Below are 21,497 nucleotides of genomic sequence, written 5' to 3'. Positions count from 1 at the left end.
TGGAAAGATACATGTTGAGCCTATCATATCACCCACCCTGCACCCATCTCAATATTGCTCACAAAGGTCAACATCAATCCTTTGAGATATCCCTTCCAAACAATAAAAGCTGTGATGAGCTCTTTCACTTTGTGAAACAGCTATGTCATGGCTACCGACACCGACACCAACACCGACACCATTGCAGAGCCAAGGAAGAGGAGAAAACAAGAACGCTTAGAATCATCTGTTTTAATGTACATTACAACATTATATGTCCTTGAAATCCAAGACAGAGTAATAGTTAATCCATGAAAGAAGGTATTGTTACATCACTGAGACCTTTCAACTAAACCTAAACAATATGAACTTGACATTCAATTCTGTACACATTAAGGAAGGATTGATCTAAAGAAGTTAGCTTAGCTTAGCTTATTTACAACAACTTACTTAGGATAAACACAGCAGTGCACATTCTTGATGAAAACCAACACTGCTACTAATTATTATTATTATTATAAGTAAACTCACCTGTCATTCTCTAAATATCTACAGCTTCCATATCCATGGAATCCATTTCTGATTTAACTCCATTGCTATTCTCATCATTTTCATCCTCACTATCACTACTACTATTATCACCTCCTCCATTATCGTCCTTCAAATTACGCCTACTGTTTTTCGTGTCAACCACATCCTCCTCCTCCTCACTCTGGTCATCTTCTGACGACGACATTGGCTGCTTCGGCCCATCCTTTACTTCACGAAGCTTTTCAAGACTAGCTAATGCAGTTTCCTCTAGTGTTTCCTCTTTAGTGTCACTAAAGTTAGTGCCAGCATTAGTGTCAATGCATGACATAGCTAAACTGCTGGATTTGACATGGGCAACAGACTTGGAACGTTCGTCGTCTGTTCTATTACGGTCAGATATCAATGTAAGTATAGAAGGTTTTGCCTCAACATCAATCCAGCAGCCCCCGAACCAATCTCTTGATACTCGAAGATTGGTTCTATGTACATTCAAGAATAAGCTTTCACCTATTAACAGCAAAGAAAGATTGCATTGCAAAGAACCGCGACTAAATAACGGGAGATTTAGCTTAAAATCAATATTAAGGAAACAATTGCCTTAATGTTTACTATAAGAATACCTGGAAAGTAGACATGCACAGCATCATTGCCTGAATCTAGACCAGTAACTACTCCTTCCCACCACCCATCACTCCACCACGCATCGACAGCAACACCGATATCGAGAGTGAGCTCTATTTGCTCTTGAGGGACTGGTCTAGTAATCAAGCGGCCAGGGCGCCTCATGCCAAGTTTATCAGGTAGAGCAACTTTACAAGCAGGGACCCATTCCTATAAGCAGAAAAACTTGTCAGTTATCACTTTCAGTGGAAATTGCTTGTCAAGAAAGACAGAGCAGTAAGGCTACAAGTAAAATGCACTTGGAGAGCCTGATTGCAACCCGACGCAAGTCAACCGAAAACAGAAAATTGTACCTACACTACACAACCTAGATAGTTTAGACTAAATCATTGACGCCATAGCCGTTCGATTGAAACTCTTCAACGTTACCTCAAGGTTGCCATAGCCATCCTCATCTTGCAGATCATCATATTGTACTCTAATATGTTTTGGCGATGCATACAAGACCGTACACCTGAACCAGCAGCCTCGAATGCCACTATCTTGACACAATAATTCTATCTTCTCATTGACATCATATGCTGGGTCATTATCCTCCAAAACATGTTTATGAGAAAGAAACCTGCTGCCTAAAAAGCTGTAATTATGCTTCTTGCAAGATTTATGAGTCAACATATGTCGACGACTACCGGACATTCTAACTTTTGCATTTTCTAACTCAAATGTTCTACATCCTGTAGCATTCCTCATCCTTTTAACCTTCGGTCTAAAACTATTTTCTGGGTCCAAATCTTCATCGTCTTCCCTAGTCAAACTATCAAAAATGGGCTCAGATTTTGATAATACATTGAGACTCAAACAAGAGAAGGCTGGCTGATCGTAATATCCACGCAGCTTACTCAGGTCAAAGGGTTTTAGTCGGTTGCTTTTGAACTGCCTATAGCAAAGATGAACTTTCGAAAGTGAATCATGGGGAAACGCATTCACACACTTTTCGTAATGTTCACGATTTAAGACTGTTGCAGGACCATCAACACACTCAACACTAATGGTCTGCACATATGGTGTGATAAAAACTTCTCTCGGGTGAGAATTTCGTAATGCAATCACACCTTTCACCTCCTGACTATGATGAAACCACCTCACTTTCACCTTTTTCTGACCCCTCTTATCTTCGTACATGTCCTCCAGGTAAGCAAGATAGTGGTTTTCTCCCTTAGCCATGACATAAACAAAAGAATGTACCTAAATAGCATTGATAAGTAGAAGGAATGTCAAAATAGGAAGATGTCGGTGCATACATGCAGTATGCGTTCAGATGATGCAAATACCAACATATATTATTTATAGATGATGCAAATACCGACGTTTACAGCAAGAAAATATTGAAAGCTCTCTCTTATTTAACTCACATTAGTTTCATGATAGAACATCATAGATTTAAACTTGGATGAAGTGAAAATTTCTAGCTGCAATGAATAAGCAAGAGTCCAGATATGTTGAAGCATAAAACTGGAATCTAAATGATGTACAGAGATTTAAACTTGGAACATCATAGATTTAAACTTGGTTACTAATATTTAAACCTTATTAATCAACCATGGCAACACCTTATCCTTTCAAGTGTAGATGCTTACCACGATTGAAGTCCCATTCCTGCAAAATGACGGGTAATGCTTGAGCCGTTTACCGCAGGTCCACGCAGCACCAGACCATACAATATCTGATGCAAGTCCCTTGGAATTCCTTGATGACCGAACCTAGGTCAAAATCAAAACCAAACTGAGGGATAATTTCCCAAAATTGTTTGAAAATAATCAATGAAAGGAAAGCCATTTACTTTATCATCTGGTACATCGGATTGTTGAAGAACTAGTCCACTATGTGAAAATTGAAGAGTTCCCAGTGTTTGTATTGCATTACATTTACAAGGCACTGCATAAAAAACTTTGTCAACATGCCAATACCAACAGTTTAATACAGTAAAACCACGGATTATAAAATGTTTTCAAAGGCGGCAAGTATCTTGATTGCCTCAAAGCAACCAAGAAGGCAATCAAGAAGTGTCGCCTCATTGAAGTGAAACACATTTGACTAAAGAACTAAAATTCATAAATAATATGAATTTGTAACGTGTAAATAGCCATAGAATGTCAAAGCCCTTGTCGCCATATTCAACCTAAGCATGGCAAGGAAAAGAAAAGGATGGTATGTGGCTCATTGAATGTGAGATCCCACATCAGTTTGGGAGGAGAATGAAACACCCTTTATAAGATTGTAGAAACCTCTCCCTATTAGACGCGTTTTAAAACCTTAAGTGGAGCCCGAAAGGGAAAGCCCAGAGAGCACAATATCTGCTAGTGGTGGGCCTGGGCCGTTATAAATAGTATCAAAGCTAGACATTGGGCAATGTGCCAGCGAGGAGGTTGTTCCCCGAAGGGGGGTAAACATGAGGCAGTGTGTCAGCAAGGACGCTGGGCCCCAAAAGGAGGTAGATTTGGTGGTGTCCCACGTCGATTGGAGAAAGGAACAAGTGCTAACGAGGATGCTGGTGGTGTTCCCACGTCGATTGGAGAAAGGAACAAGTGCTAACGAGGATGCTGGGCCCTAAAGAGGGTGAATTTTGAGATCCCACCTCAGTTGGAAATGAGAACGAAACACTCTTGATAAGGGTGTGGAAACCTCTCCATATGAGACGCATTTTAAAAACCTTGAGGGAAAGCCCAAAGAGGACAAGGGCTTGGGCCGTTACATTGAACGTCCATGTATGGTTGACTTTGAGATGAGTATACTACTTTCTCGATTGAGCAAGTGTCGCTAATGACAATGGATCATGTGAATCATGTGTCACATGAAATGTGTTCGGCAACTAAATAATTTTCTACAAAAGAGAATATGCAAATACCCACAAAAGCAGACAGAGAACGAAAAGTGTATACTTTTGCAAATTCGAACAAGAATTCACAATGAATCCAAATGTCCAAAAGAAATAAAAGATAAGAACGAAAAAACCACGACAAACCAGAATGATCCCCAGGAGAATGCTGCTTTGATAACATAGAAGTAAGCCAATCCACGACCTCTCGCCTCGATCTCCATTTGAAACCAGAATGGACAGAGTTTTCCTTCCCATGAGCTTGCAAAAACTCGTCTGCAACAACATAAAACATGTGTCTGACACTTCTCTCAGTCCCCACAACTGCAAGAATAGACTCTCCAGCAGAATCCTTCAAAAAATAATGAACCACGCGGTTTCCCCGTTCTTGCGAAACAAATTGCTCCTTCCACTCCACAAAATAGTTACCATGTCCCATCATTTTGGCCAAGAACAGCATAAAAGAATCAACAAGAACCTAAACTCAACTTCAATGCTAACTACATGAGCACAGGTCCATGACACAGCCAATGGACACAGAAACGTTCATCCCAAGAACTACTACACAAAATCAACCCGTTCTTGAATGTTGACCAGTCCATCAAGATTATCCAAGATACATAAGACCAGAATTTCTCATCCCAAATTGTTAGATCTCAAGTCAAAAAGGGAAAAACTGAGCAAATGATCCACGGGCGAATAATCTACTACTGAATCCTAAAGCTTAGATATATCATGGCAAGATCGGAAGCTAAATCCACAGTCAAAATACCCTAAATTATAACAATTCAATTAAATATCCAACCACAATAGAAGACCATAAACCCTAAAATCCACAAAAAAAAAAAAAAAATTCCTCAACACATCGAACAACAATGGCGGGAACAAAGAGGTAATTCGCCACAAATTGGCAAAACCACCCAAACGTATGAGATTTCTTCAAGCCCTCTGCACAAGAACTGGTTGCAGCCAGAAAACACCAAACAGGCGGCAAACCGTTTTGACTACATACGACCAGAGAGAATCCACGACGAATTAGACGGGAAAAAGAAATAGAAAACCACAATGACTTACGCAGGGAGGTCAAACTCCAACTTCGGGGCCGAAAACGGAAGATAAACAGAAAACTTGAAAGGTCCCCATATGTTTCAGAGATTCAACTGTGAAAATATCAAAAGGGGAAGGAGAAATAGAAAAGAAAGAGAGCTCAGAATCGCCATGGACATTGGAAGGAGGAGAGTTTCATAGCAATTGAGGAGAGAGAGGTAGGAGAAGAAGGGACTGGCAGTAGATTGATACTGATTGATGCCTAAGAGTCGGGTCCAACAACTTAGAAAAGATGGTCTTTTGGATCTATGGGCAGCCATGGCCGAGCTATGGTCGAGTTCGAACCATCTTTTAAACCAATCTAAAATTTTAGTCCGATAATTTAAACCATAATTTGAGTTCGAACGGTTGAATTATTATTTTTTATTTAATTATCTAAAAATATTGTACGTATGTCCGTCTCCCAAACATGTTATATTAATAACCAAAATTTCATTATATAATAAAATTATAATCTTATTTTCGAGTCGCCCAGGTTGACCAGACAAAAAAAATGTTAACAAGTGAATTGACCCGAATTTTCAGTTTCCTAAAAATTTAATCTAACTAAAAAAAAATAAATAAATAAATAATCTAACCCAAACTCTTTGGTAGTCTGGATTTGTGATGTGGCACGTTGGTTGGGAGGAGAACAAACACCATTTATAGGGTGTGGAAACCTTCCACTAGCAGACTCGTTTTAAAGCCTTGAGCGGAAGTCTGGAAGGGAAAGCTCAAAAAAGATCTGCTAGCGGTGAATCTGGGCCGTTACAAGATTAGTCAAGTCATCGAGTCATATGAACATATATAATAAATATCTTTAAAACGTGAACGTTCATACTATAATTAACCATTCTTAATTACCTACCAAATAATATCGATAATGAGAGGAAATATGTCATATACGAAATAAATATGAATTATTTAATATGTTTAATACGAAAAATATGTTTTTTTTTTATTATCTAATCCGTAACTTGACAAGCTGATAGAAATTACAATATTTCTCTCACGTCATCTTTATAGATGTTGAATATGGATATTTAGATGAAGACGGTAAGGCTCGTACGACCAACATATAGACCTGATTGATGGATACATCTCATTTGTCGTTGGTTTGATTTTAAGATGGATAATAATAACTATTTGGTGAAAGTCAAACTAGAAGTCGGTATGATCGGAACTTGAAGAATCATAATTTGTGTAAGAATAGCTACATTGACCATAGTTTCGGTGTATTTTATTATTGTTTTATATTCTCCGTTTCCATAGTTGAAAGTAAGGGAATACGTCGAATAAAAATATCTTACATCTCGACATCGATAGAATATTTTACCAATTGCAGAAATTTCTGCCCACCTTGTCGAGAATCGTAATTTTCATCTTGGGTGATATGGTCACGAAAGTTTTGAAATTTGTATTAGATTGATAGCTATTTAGTTGTTTGTTGGACGTCCTAACTCTTCATTTATTACTTGTTCCACATTCATACGGGTCTTTGCAACTAGGTTGGTAATCTCGACATTTGTATTATTAAATTTATCATTCAAATATATCGTTAAATTCATTGAAAAAATGAATAACTGTCATAATCATTTGGATCTACCACGATATCAACTTTTTTATACTACTTTTTCATCATTTGTTTTTTTATCTATAATTTGTAGTTTCATGTTATTGTAGCGTTTTGTGTGTACTCGAGCAAACATGCTCAAATTTTGATCACATAAAGATGACAAAGTCGTTCAAAAAAAAAAGCCACATAATGAAGTCTCACAAGAGTCGACCATTAGGTGTATCTGTGTCATCTACCCGTCATTATGTAATCGAGTTGATATATTTATCTCTTAATGACATATCAATTCCATCAACATGTCGACATTTCATTCGATGTTTAATACTATAATAAATATTAATGGGAGATTTATTTATTATTGTTATTCCAAGTGTTCGAATAGGCTTGTTGGCACGTCAAGGCATGTATTGTTTGACCTCCGTTGTTTAGTTAAAAAAAAAAAAAAAAAACTTGTTATATTCTTGTGAGAGAAAAACGAGGTTTGGAACCTCTTAACGCGGACCTAAGCAGGACAACAATTTTACGACATTTGTTCTAATCCAGCAGATAAGTCAATCGTGTGAAATTTAGATTTCGGGGACAATATCGGCGTATACTCAAGCATCGGGTCACGTTTGAGAGAAACATGAGTAAGAAAATACGTTGAAAGCAATGTTATAAGTTCAAAGCAAGTAGGCAACAACAACTTTGATAGCATATAACCCAGGTACGAAGAATTGACAACTAGTCACATCCCTCTATAGTACATTTTGTGGCTTGTGGCATTTTAACACTAACGTGTGTGATCATACACCCACGTACTGACTCAACAAGAAATAGTAAAGACCTATCCAACATGAAAGCAAGTAAAAGGGGTTTGAAAGGGATAGGCGGCATGAACAACACGTCCTAAACAACCGTGACCGAGACATCCGACATGTGGTTACAATAACATGTCTACAAATATGACCGTGACACCTAGAAATCTACCACCTATGTCATAGATTAAGAGAGAGTAATAAAGGGTCATTAATTTGACTTTTGACATTTTAATAATAAATGAGATCGAGATGTCTGGTATACTGCAAGAAGAATGAGACATTTAAGTGTGTAAAAAGAGTAACCCTTTTCTCAAAACAAGCAATAGGGTCGTTCATCCTGAAACTCTGGGTATAGAAACTCATTTAAGCATTCAAATTTCATGTTTTCAGTAATCACTTAATAACGACGACGTGTATAGAAAACGCGTTTCAATATATCCATTGCCTTGGTTTATAAGAACTAACTTGAGCACTATAAGAACAAAGATGAAAGGAATAACATCACAAAACTTCAAGTATTCATAAACCTCTAAACCTATCATCACATATAATACATATGACAAAGACACTAAGGAAACAATACTATCAAGTGCAAACTCTTCTATGCTAACAATCCAACTAACAGAGATTAATTAACACAAGCAACAGTTCAAATCCCACCATTCCAAATGGCCTTGGTTTGAAAAAAAGAATATACCTGGATATGTGTCTGTGTGTGGTAGTACTAGCGAATAGCCTCAGGAGAGCCAAAATCAGAAGACAACGGCGAAATGCGTAGTTCATGATCCTCCACTGTCTTAACCACCTCCTGTATCTTTTCCTGAGCCTCAGCCATGCTTGGCCTTTCTTCAGGGTAATTAGAGACACAATCTAAGGCAATAAGCAGAACAGAAAACGCCCATTTTCCGGCATTTCGACCGACTTCCTCATCAAACACTTCACATGTCCACTCTTCTCTTACCTTGGCTCTTACCCATTTGGGGAGATTGATCCCATCTTTTGTTACCATTTTTCCTGTTAATAACTCGAGCAATATGATTCCAAAGCTATATACGTCGGCTTTCTCGGATAGTTTCTTCTCTGGGGCTGTGTACCCCTTTGAGGAAAGAAGACGAACTTGCTTCTGGTCTAGGAAGTTTGTGATCCCGTATTCGCTGATTTGTGGTTCGTTGTTTTCGTTTAAGAGAATGTTAGAAAGTTTTAGATTCCCATGCGGAATCGAGGCTTCTGCATTTGATCTTTGGTATATAAATCCCAGACCCTTCGCTATTCCACTAGCTATGGATAATCTAATCCTCCATGGGAATGCTTGCTTTCCTTCAATACAGCCTACAAATAACCCAAAAGTCATCTTAGTAAACAATTATCTCAAGAAATTCAATGGCTTTACAATAAATATTTGCTCATGTTAGCTTTGTTAATGGGTTTTAGAGTAAGTTTTAAAAAAAGTATAGAGTAGAGACTCCACTAGTTTTTGTCGAGGATTATTGAAAGGAGTAATTCCACATTGGTTAATTAAGAGGAAGATGATGGGTTTATAAGGAACACTATCTCCATTAGTATGAGACCTTTTGGAGAAACTAAAAGCAAAGTCATGAGAGTTTAAGTTCAAAGGACAATATTATACCATTATGGAGAGTCGTGTTCAACTAACATGGTATCAGAGTCATGCCCTTAACTTAGCCATGCTAATCGAATCCTCAAGTGTCGAACAAAGAAGTTGCTAGTCTCGAAAGTGTAGTCAAAAGTGACTCAAGTGTCGAACAAAAGATGTACTTTGTTCGAGAGTTCCAAAGAAAGAAGCCGAGTCTTGATTAAGGGGAGGCTATTCGAGGGCTTCATAGGCCTCAAGAGAGGCTATATGGTATACTTTGTCCGAGGGGAGAATTGTCGAGCATTATTGCAAGGAGTAGTCCCACATTGGCTAATTAAGAGGAAGATCATAGATTTATAAGTAAGGAACACTATCTGAGGCCCTTTGGGGAAACCAAAAGCAAAGCCACGAGAGTTTAAGCTCAAAGAGGACAATATCATACCATTGGGAAGGGTCGTGATTTCTAATAGTTTTTTCTGTTGAAAATTTCCCAACTAGAGTATACTGCACTGCATATCAATTTATCAAATCTTAATTATAGGCTAATAGAAAAATGACATGGTAATCGACCTCTTCACAAACTGGAATCGGTTTGATCGAGGTAATTCCTAGGACTTTTCTTAACACTTGAGGATTGTAAACTTTCACTTGAGTAAGAAAAGCTTTAGAAGGGTGTTGCAGTGTTTACTTACTTTCAAGAAGTTCATGCAGACTTCCCTTTCTCTGGTACTTGTAGATCAGTAGTTTCTCGTCATTTGCAGAATAATAACCCACAAGCGGCAAAATGTTTGGGTGCCGCAAGTTTCCTACTAGTCTCATGGTTTTACAAAATTCATCAAAGTTTATCTGCATTTTCCTCAATGTTTTGACAGCATAATATTGGCTCTTTAACCTAACCTTGAAAAGACTGGTGCAGATATTCAGACTTTGTAAATCTGCTGTTGCTTCAAGGAGGTCCTCCACTTTGAACCGTTCATCTTCTTCATTAAAGAACACGAGCTCTCGATGCTCTCGAAGGGCTTCATCTGGTCGCTCTACCTCACTAGACACGTTTGAAAGAGCAACAATAGGAGGAGACTTCTGAAGGGTCTTCTTAGACATCTCCTTTTTAAGCGCCAACTTTGAAGCCCTCTTGCATACTAGGAATGAAAATATCAAACAAGTTACAGTACAGACAATAAGGATTACCAATAATATTATCCCTTTATGGTGAAGCCAGTGTGCTATCCCACCGCTATCAGACATGCTGCTTTGTGAGCTCGACGGGATTGTGTCCCGCAGAGCCATCCATGATCTTAGAGACTTCTTATGTTTGAACTCCTTGAATTGAGGCGAGACAGTAGTAAAGCGATTGTTAGAAATGTCTATTCTCCTGAGATTTTTGAGTTTAGGCAGACTAAAAGGTACCTCCCCACTCAAATTGTTGTTGCTGAGATTCAAGTGGGTGAGCCTTGTACAATGCACAATTGAATCAGGAATGTTTCCTTGAATGTTGTTCTTAGCCAGGTTAAGAACTCTAAGACGAGATAGATTGCAGACAGAATCTGAATCAATTCTTCCACTGAGGTTCAAGTTCTCAAGCCTGATTTCAACAATAGACCCCTGATGCCCATATTTTACACCCTTCACCTTATTCAACTGCAGGCGTAGCATCGATTCGTTCGTGCCAATCCCGAGAATGTCTTGTGGATCAATAGCTCTGATGAAACTGAGAAAAGCTCCAGATTCTGACAAATCACCATCCAAACAAGCTGTGAAAGATGGAGCATATACTGCAGCATAAAACAACCAGATCAGAAGCAAAATTGAATTCATGTCTCTCTGCATTTTTAGGGTCTTTGGGAGACTGGAAAATCTTTCAACTAAGCATGATGAGACTCAAAGCTGAAGAATCCAAATATTTAGGTATTATTTTCAACAACATGTGAGATTTCCAATGCGGCGATGCCCTGAATATTCAGCAGTAACGTTAACTTCTATGTGACAATCAATCATCAAAATCATTTTACACCATCTGATTCAATGCCCTAATTACCAATTGGTTTACCACATCAATTAATCAATTCAATTCCTTGAGATTACCTACACCACAACACGTATCAATTCTGATAAATCACCATCAATCCAATATCCAGTATTCATTTATAGTTTCAATGTAGGTTCAACTTAATAAATTGGATGAAAATTTTCTATTAGTTGATCTGTAAGAACAAACCGAATTACTCACAGCATTGGACTTCTGCCATCTTCACCGCCTCGATCGAATCGTTTCAGTGTTATCTTCTGTACTCATTCAGATTCCCTCCAGTCCAAACTTCGTACGAATCTAAGCGTTCGACGTTTGTAAACGGCGATTATGCTGCCGTTCTTCATCGTCCGCCGCAGCCCAACCCGACTGAGCGGCCGTTCGTGACATTTCTCAGCTTCAGTTGATTCCATGGCGCTTCTATTCCTTCAACCTGATCGGATAATCAGTGTACCTTTTTCACGGCAACGAAGCGGATTAGCTCCGGACACCGGGGGTCAGCCAGTGGGATTCACCTCCACGATTGCCTCCGACTCCTCCTAGGAGCATACCGCCGCCATTTGTAAAGAACTCATACGTTTTTTCTTTCTCTAAATTTTATTATAATTTTAATAATATTAATAAACTTTTAAAATATATATATATTTCTCATATTTTAAAAAAAGTAAAATTAAAAAAAATACCCTCACCATAATATTCCTAATTTTCAAATTTCAAAATTAAATTTAATAATACATTTTCATTTTTCAAAAATAATTTAAAACCCCTTTCAATTAAATAAGCTCAACATAGTCGGTGTCTCATTAGTTGTAGGGCGAAACAAGGCATTCAGCTAGAGCTGTATGCTACAACTAGAGCATACTGTCTAAAGGTCGAAGGCAGAAAAGCAAGCCCTAAAGTAAGAAAAGGTAGCCCGAACGAGTAGGATATGATAAGGCGACTAGGCTGAAGGCAAAAAAGTCCCGTACGACAATTGTTGGTTGGCTGTCAACGAGGAGGATAGTCTTTAAAGACAAATAGAAAAACGGGTCTACACTAGTAGATTTTGTCTTTAGGCTTTCTCTCTCGATGTTTTAAAACGCATCTATTAAGAAAAGTTTTCACAAATAATGTTTAATCTTCCTGGGACCTCACAAAATCGAACTGAAAGATGATCTATTAAAGACTCCTTTTTAACTTAAAAAAATATTTTAAAAAAAATTAAAATATTTGAAGGATATTAAAATTTACGATATAATTATTTATTCTCCCACCCCTCTTAAAAATAAAAACTTTAATTATTTAAATATTTTAAAATAAATAAATAAATAATTTATGAACTAAAATCTTAATTCAATTTAATGTAAAATTAAGTCTAATTAATGGATTTGAATAAATATTATTTTTTTTAGTTTCATTAATTTCACAATAAAACTACATTATTATTTTAAAATTGAGAATTTAAAAAATAAATAAATAAAAAAAAATTGAAAAATATTTCTATTAATTTAGCCCTAAATTTCATGAAAATGGATTAAAAAGGGATACCTTATCCCAAGAACATTTGTTGTAGAAATTTCCATTGAAATCTCTCCATGATCCGACCTACCCACGCTTTAATGGCAATTCCCTTAAGCAAGCCGTTCATGTAGAAGAAGACAGAAGGCCGCAGACGCTACAGGACGACCCACCAGCTACGCTCATCAACAACAACCCTTAAAGATGATGATTCTTCAGTATCTTCAATTTTGAGGGTTAGGGTTTTCTGCAACTCGAAGATTTCCATCATTTTATTCAATTTCTTCTTCCAATTCCTCCAATGGCGGACCTCAAAGAAATCTCAGATGCGTTGAAGCTCGTTGATTCCAAGACACAGAACTTGAAGAAAGCATTTGAAGACCTTCAAGGTCACTCCCATCTCCTCGATTCCTTTTCTCTCTCTTGGTCTGACCTCGAATCGCACTTCACTTCAATCCAGAACTCTCTCACAAAGAAATTCCATGAGCTTGAGTCTATGCAGTTGGAAGTGATTCAAAATCAACCAGAGGAGAAGGAGCCGTGTTCTTCATTGCGCGTGGAAGTGGGGAATCGGGACGAGCCGGATGGGAGTGCCGATTGTGTGTCGCCTCGGTCCGAGATGAAGCTTCTCTGTGAGCAAATGGACGGTAAGGGGCTGGGTAGATATGTTAGTGATTTGCCCAAGGAACGTGAATCAGTCAGGGATGAGCTCCCGGATGCACTTAAGTGTGCGCCGGATATAGAAGCTCTGGTTCTGGATGCAATGGAGGGATTCTTCCGTGCCAATCCAAAACCGAAGCTACATAACTTGAAAATGTCCAATGTGAGGAGAGGTTGTGTACTATTGTTGGAGACCCTGATGGATGGTTTTCGAAATGTAGACGATCATGTAACAGAAAGGGCGAAGAAATTGGCGCTGGATTGGAAACAAAGTTTTGGTAAACATGGGAAGGATCCGTTAGATGCATTAGGGTTTTTGCATTTGGTTGCAGCTTATAACTTGTCATCGGAATTTGAAGTGGGTGAGCTTGTTGATTATTTCATTATAATTGCTCGGTATCGGCAAGCTACAAAGTTGTGCAAAGTCGTTGGCTTGGGCGATAAAGTATATGGTTGGTATATTCTTTTGAAACACTTGTTTTTGAGGGCATTGAACTCAGGTTGAACTATTCAAACACGAACTGTAAACAGGGTAAAGCGTTGTTTTATTTGAATGAGAATGAACATGTAATTTAGCCTAGAAAATATTAAGTTGGTGTGAAAGAGCTTCAGGGGCGAGGTAGACAGATCATAAATTTTGAAGTTAGTTTATCCTATCTCAGTTTGAAGATCAATGTTGGGTGCTCGCATATTTTAGATTTTTATCATTTCTTGATCTCGTTATGTAGGCCATAGGGTGTTGCTCGTGGTTGCATGCATTCGTTATCATATTACTTTGCTTTGTTGCAGGAGAAAATTGTTCAAACTGATGAACAAGAAGTTCAAAAAACTTCATTTTGGTGGTGGAAAATCATAGTTTCGAAGACATTAGGATCTTAGGACTATTTCTTGATATTGATCACAACACTCATGAAGCTTTATTTTGAAAAGGAACATGAAGTAGTTATATGTAGACATTTCATGTTGGTTGAGTATTATAAATTGAACGAATCGATCTTTAAGCATGTGCTAGAAGGTAAATATAAGACAAGTACGACAAGAGAAGTAGAAGAGTTTGTAAGTGTTCATAAATTTGCAAGCTTGCCTATATATTAGTTATCGACATTCTTTCCGGTACTATGTTAGTGTAATAACGGATTGCTCTTTACTGAAATTGCAATATTCTTGGTGCTGTTCTTACAGATCTTGTTCAGAAACTGCTAGACAAGGGAAAGCAACTTTTAGCTGTCAAATTCATCTTTGAGTTTGAGTTGACGGACAGGTTCCCACCCATTCCCATCTTAAAAGAGTATGTGAGGGAATCCAAGAAGGCAGCCAAGGCAGTTTGCAGGGCAGGAAAAAACTCTCTCAGAGCACTGGTATTTACATCCAATCCGACCTTATTTGCTATTTGATTTACTTACAAATTTGAGAGGAAAGAATTGTTTCATTACTTTAATTTGTGGAAATGTTATCGAACAGAATGAGTCTACCGCGAAAGAACTAGGTGCTTTAAAATCTGTGGTCAAATTTATTGAAGAATACAAGCTTGATGATGATTATCCACAAGTGAACCTTCAAAAGCGTATTGATCAACTCGAGAAGCAGAGAACCCACAGGAAGCGCCCTGCGATAGCTTCTCCTGTTATTGCCAGACATAAACAGCCACACCAACCACTACAAGTGAAACAACGGTTCAAGAAACAGAAATTGCCGCCAAGGAAGCATATGCGACGGCAGTTTCCAATTAATCACCTGCACATGGCTGGTCCAGGTGGCTCTGCACCAGTTCCCAATATTGTTGGTTTTGGGAATCCAGCTTATCCCCCATACCGCCAAACACACTTACATTCTGCAGGTTTGGTAGCTGATCTTACTGCTCCTTATCAACAATCTCTTCTACAGCCAGCAGGTTTGTTGCCAAATCATCCTGTTTCATATGCACAATCACATCTACAGCCAGCAGGTGTGTTGCCAGATCAATCTGCTCCTTTTGAGAGCTCATCTATGGCTTATAATATGGCTGTGGCAGCGTCCACTCCAGCTGGTGCCTCTTATCATGGCTCATCAGCTGAGTATTATGGTTTGGCAGGAGGCCCCATGGGTTTTCCTGGAAATGCATCCACCTCTAATTCTCACGCATACCCAACAGAACCATATGCACCACCTGGATATGGTGCGGGTGTGCCTCCACCCTACCACCAATCTTACTATCCCCAGTAGTTTTTAAATTGTCTTATGATAATATACTTTTCGTATCATCTGACTATGGTGGGATATAACAGGAACATGGCATCGACCATCTTCCTATCTTTAGTAGTACTATCCATGCCTTCGGTTTGTGTTTCTCATAGTACGGTTGAAATGTTAACTTTTTCCTGACTTTGGCACAGAGTGCCACTACCATTAGAAGGCAAATTTGTTCTTCTAGTCATGGTTTCTGTAGGACTTGAAATGATCCATTGATCTTTTGTATAGCCTGCTTCTTACGTTTTCGTGTCATTTTTCTTTCAGAAACTTGCATATAGAAACGTGTGCTTGGGAAAGGGTGCTTTTGATTATAGGTTTTGCTTGAGAACTACTTTAGTAGCACTTTAATCTAAAATGGTTAATTACAATTCACTTTGATATTAGGTTCTAGGTTTGTTTATCTTTGAAGAGGACTTCCTCATCAATCACTTAGGTCAATCAAAAGCACTCAAAAAGTGCTTTTTTTAAGAAGTACTTGCATCAAATGCTCTCCTGTTCTTATTGATTTAATCTTTTGAATGGATATTTTGGGTTCTCTCTTGGGAAAAGAGATACCACAATCTGAATTGGATGCATCATGCTGCATCCATCTAAGAGGATAGGTGCATGAACTTAATTTCTCAAAACCTCTTGTTTCTTGGGATGAGCTTTTTCTCTCCCACATTTAGATGAATTGTTATATCATGTTTTTACCTTGCCTAGAAAGTTTTGTAGAAGGCCTGAAATCTTGAGTTGGTGGCTGATTTGATTTGTATTGAAACAGGGTTTGTGTTCTTAATGCTATATGTTCGTATAAAAACAGGTTATGATGCTCAAAGTTGATTGATTCTGTTTGATACTAATAATGGGATTACTTTGTTTAAATTGGTAAAGCAATTATGTTCTTTCTTGTATCTATTTTGCTCATTGCTACTGATATTCAAGTTGCTTGGGTTATGTGAATATGGGCAAACATTAAATTGTTGTCCAATATTCAAGAATATTTTAGGTTAGTTTGCAACAAATTATCTCATATACCACATCTATGATGCAAGATTGAATGTTAGTCTATTCGGAGTGGGCGATGGTTTCATTATATTATATGTAACAGCTCGATGCCACAACTAGCATATATTGTTTACTTTGGCTCGTTACGTATCGTTGTTAGCCTCACGGTTTTAAAACGCATCTACTAGAGAGAGTTCTTCACACCCTTATAAGGAATGCTTCGTTCCCCTCCTAATTAATGTGAGATCTCAAGATCCACCCCACTTGGAGGCTTGACGTCCTTGGCTCGGTGTCTAACTATGATACCTTTTGTAACAATCAAGGTTATGGTTAACAAATATTGTCCGCGTTGGCTTATTACGTATCATCGTCAACTTCAAGGTTTTAAAACGCATCTATTAAGAAGAGATTTTCATCCATTGGAATGCTTTGTTCCCGGTCTCACCAATGTGAGATCTTGCAATATATATCATACGTCTATATAGAATATAATTAAATACTCACAACATGCATATTTGTAGTCTTGCATGTGTTTGATATTAAATATATTTATATAGTTTGGAACATACGCGGAGTCTATTATAATTACTTTAGTATTCTTTAATGATCTTTTTGAACGTTAATTTTTTTAATGCGTTATTTTGTTTTGGAAAATGTTTTAGCATAACAATATATAACTATCAAAATTCCATTGGAGACACGAGATGAATGAAGGAAGATGTGGAGAAATTGATCGACTCAATCTAATTAATCTAATTTATATAATTTAGGTTGGATTATGAACATAATAAATAAAATTTTCATGAGTTGAGTTACTTAATGATTCCTCTAAAACTAGATTGAGTTGAACCCGGATCATCTAGAATTTATTGTTAATTTTAAAATATACATTTTTTTTTATCACAATACAATTAGTTTAGTGGGTTGATGGTAAACTTCGACCGTTCTACTTTAGCTGAAGAATGAACGAATCATATCACTTAGACCTTTGAACCGTGAATCTTCTCTTTTAAATCCTAATCTCGAGTGAACATCGAACCTCCTCTATGAAAAAATTTTAAGTACCGTAAAAGTATGGATACTCATTTCATTTATTGTCTGTCACGTCAACATCATTTTAAAAATGACATGGGATCCATTTACATTACAAAAATTTATTAAGACAAAGTTATAAAGCGAACACAAGGAGTATGATTCTCCCACGGTACTATAATTTTTTGAGAACAAACTCGATATCTCGCCCTCTTGTAGCCTCAAAAGCTTACTTTTTGGTTCACATTCTTTGAGAACAAGGTTATGCGAAGCTAAGGCATTCCCTCTCCTTTTCTAGTCACATGTGAATAACCCGTTCTCGTTCGTTGGATATATGCTATCACACCCATCAACCGATGTCTTTCTCTCTTTAACGTCCCTTAAAAAAAACTCTTATTCCGACGTATTTTCAGTTCTTAAACTTTCACGAAAATACCCCTTTAATATTTTATCTTTAACATGCAACTATATAGTTTATAAACTTTAAAATTTGTAACAATTTAATCTTTATTGTAAAAAATTAATTACTAATTTTATTATATACCGACTTAGCTTATAAACACATTTAATTTTTAACTAATTTATTAATATACACATAATTTTTTTTAATTAAATCTTAACAGTAATTTTCACCAAATTTTAATTCACAAATTCCATATATTTTTCGTAAATTTTTTTATAAATTAAATAAATACCAAAACAAAAATTGAGTCAAAATCTCAAAATTAGGCTTTCAAACGAACCGAGCCGGGAAAAGACCGATCAGTCGGAGCCGGGGAAATTTCTTCTCGCCGCCATGCTTCCCGGCCGCCATCTCTTCCATTTCTACTGGAGTATTTCATTGATTCCGTCAAATTTCAAGCTGCTCAGCCGTATCCTCGTTCCTTCATACAATTGTTTGAGCTCATGAAGGAGATTATGTGACAGAACTTATAGCTAATAATGCCGTTGGAATTGTTTGAGCTCATGAAGCCTATACTAGGCTTGTTGCAGGAGCTGGGGCTATCACTTTATTTTCCGATCTTCTTCAGTGCTCTGATCCTGCTGGTAAGGAGATTGCAGGGGAATCGATCAACATACCAGGGATCCAGATCTTCTGTAACTTTTTCCTGTTATACTACTTTTTCATAGGTCTTTTGTAGTCTAATTCGTATGCTCTCAAATACAATATATGAATTCAAAATTAGATACACTGCACTTATTTGCATGAAAATTAGGAATAAACATGTTAGAAACACGTTTATAATTAACACGTTTCAATGTTTTCATGCTCAATTATTTGCATTTCAAATACTGCATTAATGAAATAGTTATACTTCGGAATGATGTGATATCTTGTAAGTTGTAAGAAACATTCATAAGAAGATTATAAACTTAAGATTGCTCATACTTATTTGAATCTTTGGCTCTCCGTTTTAATTTAGGGGTGGAATTTCAGCTTTCGAAATAATATGTATATATATATATATGTATGTATTGTTCTTTTAGACATTCCTAGGTTATTGTGATTATATTATGAGTTATTATGATTGAGAGAGAGTTGGGACCTTGCTTCTCTGTCATAAGTCATTCCTGCTGTGGTCCTTAGCATTGGATTGAGGACAAGTTGGTTTGGGTATTGTACTCTTCTGGCGTTTTTATATGCCGTTCCTTTTTCTGTGCTTCAATTTTCTCTTCCTTGATTAATTGGATTCATTTCATTTTCAAGATCTTGAAATTGGAGGTTCCAAAAATGATGAAGTTCTTTTTGACTTCACTATTTTGAGGTTTATCTTTGGTTTGTTCCTCCAGCGGTCCATGTTCTGTAGGGATTCAAGAAAGGACTATAGTTGGTATAGCTCTTTTTCCAGCATCGTATGGGGCAGATCCTTGCAAATGTTCGGATTTGACCTCACTTCTAATTTGGATTTTAGTGGGCTATGGGAGAATAGAGGGAAATTTCTTTGGGAAACAGATTTTTTTTTTTCTTTCCTTCTGTTTATTTTATGATGTATTCAACTAGAGAAATAGAAAGATTTTTTAGGACACATAATATGAGCTCGAGAAGATTGTGGAGCTATGCATTTGAATGCCTTCACATAGGCTTTGGATGGATGCTATTTTTCTCTCGTAATATTCTTCTTTTCTGTTTTGTTTGCTCTGTATATCCTCGGGCCTCTTTTGTTTGTTACATTTTGTATTCCATCAATAAATAAATCATTTTGTAGCTTTATTTTCTTTTATGTATAAAAAAATTTTAAAAGGTAAGGAAAAAGAACCCACTGGAGCTTAAAGAAGGCACTCCAACTAGAGTTTTTATAGGAGAGGAAATAGTTGCATGAATATTTTGGGAAAGAACTCCATAGAGAAGCTACAAAAGAAATGTATCCCCTAAATTTGAGGGTTCCTTGTGTTAATTTTGAAAGATTCGTCTATTACTTCCTAGCCAAACCGCCCACAAAATTTCTTTTATTGGACCATACTAAAGAACTCCAGCTTTCCTTCTAAAAGAATGTTCTTCAATTTAACAAGTCGTGCTGTTCTGTACTGAAAAATCAGTCTGATGCTAAAAAGACTCTACCTTGAGGTTTAGTGCCAAGGAAAGATCAAACGGCTGGTATTTTCCATCTGTTTTACAGAGGATATAGCAATTCAGGAAGAGAGCGTTATGAGGCTGTCTTGCTTGTAACCTATGATTTATTGTAACGGCCCAAGGCCACCGCTAGCAGATATTGTCCTCTTTGGATGTTTTCCCTCTCGGGCTTTCCCTTAAAGTTTTTAAAACACATATGATAGGAAGAGGTTTTCATACTCTTATAAAGAATGTCGTTCTCCTCCCCAACCGATGTGGGATCTCACAATCCACCCCCCTTCGGGGCCCAGCGTTTTCGCTGGCACTCGTTCCCTCCTCCAATTGATGTATGACCCCCAATCCACATCCTTTTGGGGCCCAGCGTTCTTGCTGGCACACCGCCTCGTGTCCACCCCCTTCGGGGTTCAGCCTCCTCTTTGACACATTGCACGGTGTCTGCCTTTGATACCATTTGTAATGGTCCAAACCCACTCCTAGCAGATATTGTCCTGTTTGGGTTTTTCCTTTCGGGCTTCCCCTCAAGGTTTTTAAAACGTGTCTGCTAGAGAGAGGTTTCCACACCCTTATAAAGAATGCTTTGTTCTCCTCCCTAACCGATGTGGGATCTCACATTTATGCTTGATCCTTCCTGAACAGCAGTCCAGATGATCACTTTCTTCATTTTAGGGTACTTTTCTTTCCTTAGAGCCTTGAATAGTGCCTTTGGTGCAGGGTGATCTGCTGTAAGCTTTCTGAAGAGAGACTTGCAAGTTAGACCCGAAGGATCTATTTTACAAACTATTCTGTCCTCCAAATTTCCAAAAGCATGTCCATTCCACTATTTCAAGTAATTTGGAGTTCGAATGACTGTAACGTTGGCCTCGACACTGTCGAATTGAGGAGTTTTTGCTACCTGTCTACTCGTAACTTTAAAATTTTACCATCTTGCCAACTTCGAAGATACAAATCTCAATCAGAATGACTGAAAGTTCCAAACTATGCATCCTTAAACTGCAGCTTCCGGCTTTTGTTCTTTTCATATGTTTGCCACCAAAATCCTTCCTTGCTTAACTTACTACTTATTTGCCTTTATGCCTTAAGAAATCATGCTTCAGAAGCTATTTGATGAGGGAAAGTATTTATGACTGCCATATTGTTAAAATGCCCTAAGCTTCTACTTCTTAAGGATGGGTAGCAATGCCTTAGTTAATAAAATGACATCTCCCATCAAGGTCCTGCCGCTCCACATTAGACGTTACCCCTTCTGTATTTTGTTCATCCCACATTTATAATAATGCAAGTTGACTCTCAAACTGGAAGCTGACTACTTCAAATCTATTCCTATGTCAAAAGAAGTAGAATTGTTGGGAGAGGAGTCCCATATCGGCTAATTAAGGGGTTGATCATGGGTTTATAAGTAAGGAATTCATCTCCATTGGTATGCGGCCTTTTA

General features: G+C 37.6%; 3 protein-coding genes across 3 annotated transcripts; 1 reads left to right on the top strand and 2 right to left on the bottom strand.

Moving 5' to 3' along the window:
* Positions 1–196: 196 nt before the first annotated feature.
* LOC111788558 lies at positions 197–5,339 on the bottom strand. Its single transcript, XM_023668926.1, has 6 exons — positions 4,154–5,339; positions 2,972–3,066; positions 2,769–2,891; positions 1,561–2,376; positions 1,131–1,341; positions 197–1,017 (listed from the first exon to the last, which is right to left on the bottom strand). The coding sequence occupies exons 1-6, from the start codon at positions 4,464–4,466 to the stop codon at positions 521–523; spliced, it is 2,055 nt and encodes a 684-aa protein (XP_023524694.1). The 5' UTR covers positions 4,467–5,339; the 3' UTR covers positions 197–520.
* Positions 5,340–7,880: 2,541 nt separating this feature from the next.
* Positions 7,881–11,267, bottom strand: LOC111789102 (probable inactive receptor kinase At1g48480). The gene is made up of 2 exons (XM_023669746.1): positions 9,755–11,267; positions 7,881–8,797 (listed from the first exon to the last, which is right to left on the bottom strand). Exons 1-2 carry the CDS (start codon positions 10,887–10,889, stop codon positions 8,193–8,195), a joined length of 1,740 nt encoding a protein of 579 aa, XP_023525514.1. The 5' UTR covers positions 10,890–11,267; the 3' UTR covers positions 7,881–8,192.
* Positions 11,268–12,610: 1,343 nt separating this feature from the next.
* On the top strand, positions 12,611–15,726 carry LOC111789103 (FRIGIDA-like protein 2). Its single transcript, XM_023669747.1, has 3 exons — positions 12,611–13,697; positions 14,428–14,603; positions 14,707–15,726. The coding sequence occupies exons 1-3, from the start codon at positions 12,887–12,889 to the stop codon at positions 15,445–15,447; spliced, it is 1,728 nt and encodes a 575-aa protein (XP_023525515.1). The 5' UTR covers positions 12,611–12,886; the 3' UTR covers positions 15,448–15,726.
* The last annotated feature ends 5,771 nt before the right edge of the window (positions 15,727–21,497 follow it).

The sequence above is a fragment of the Cucurbita pepo genome, chromosome LG02 (assembly GCF_002806865.2).
Source record: "Cucurbita pepo subsp. pepo cultivar mu-cu-16 chromosome LG02, ASM280686v2, whole genome shotgun sequence".
Classification (NCBI taxonomy): Eukaryota; Viridiplantae; Streptophyta; class Magnoliopsida; order Cucurbitales; family Cucurbitaceae; genus Cucurbita; species Cucurbita pepo.
The sequence above is the reverse complement of the archived record's forward strand: the minus strand, read 5'-3'. Positions and strand labels throughout refer to the sequence as shown.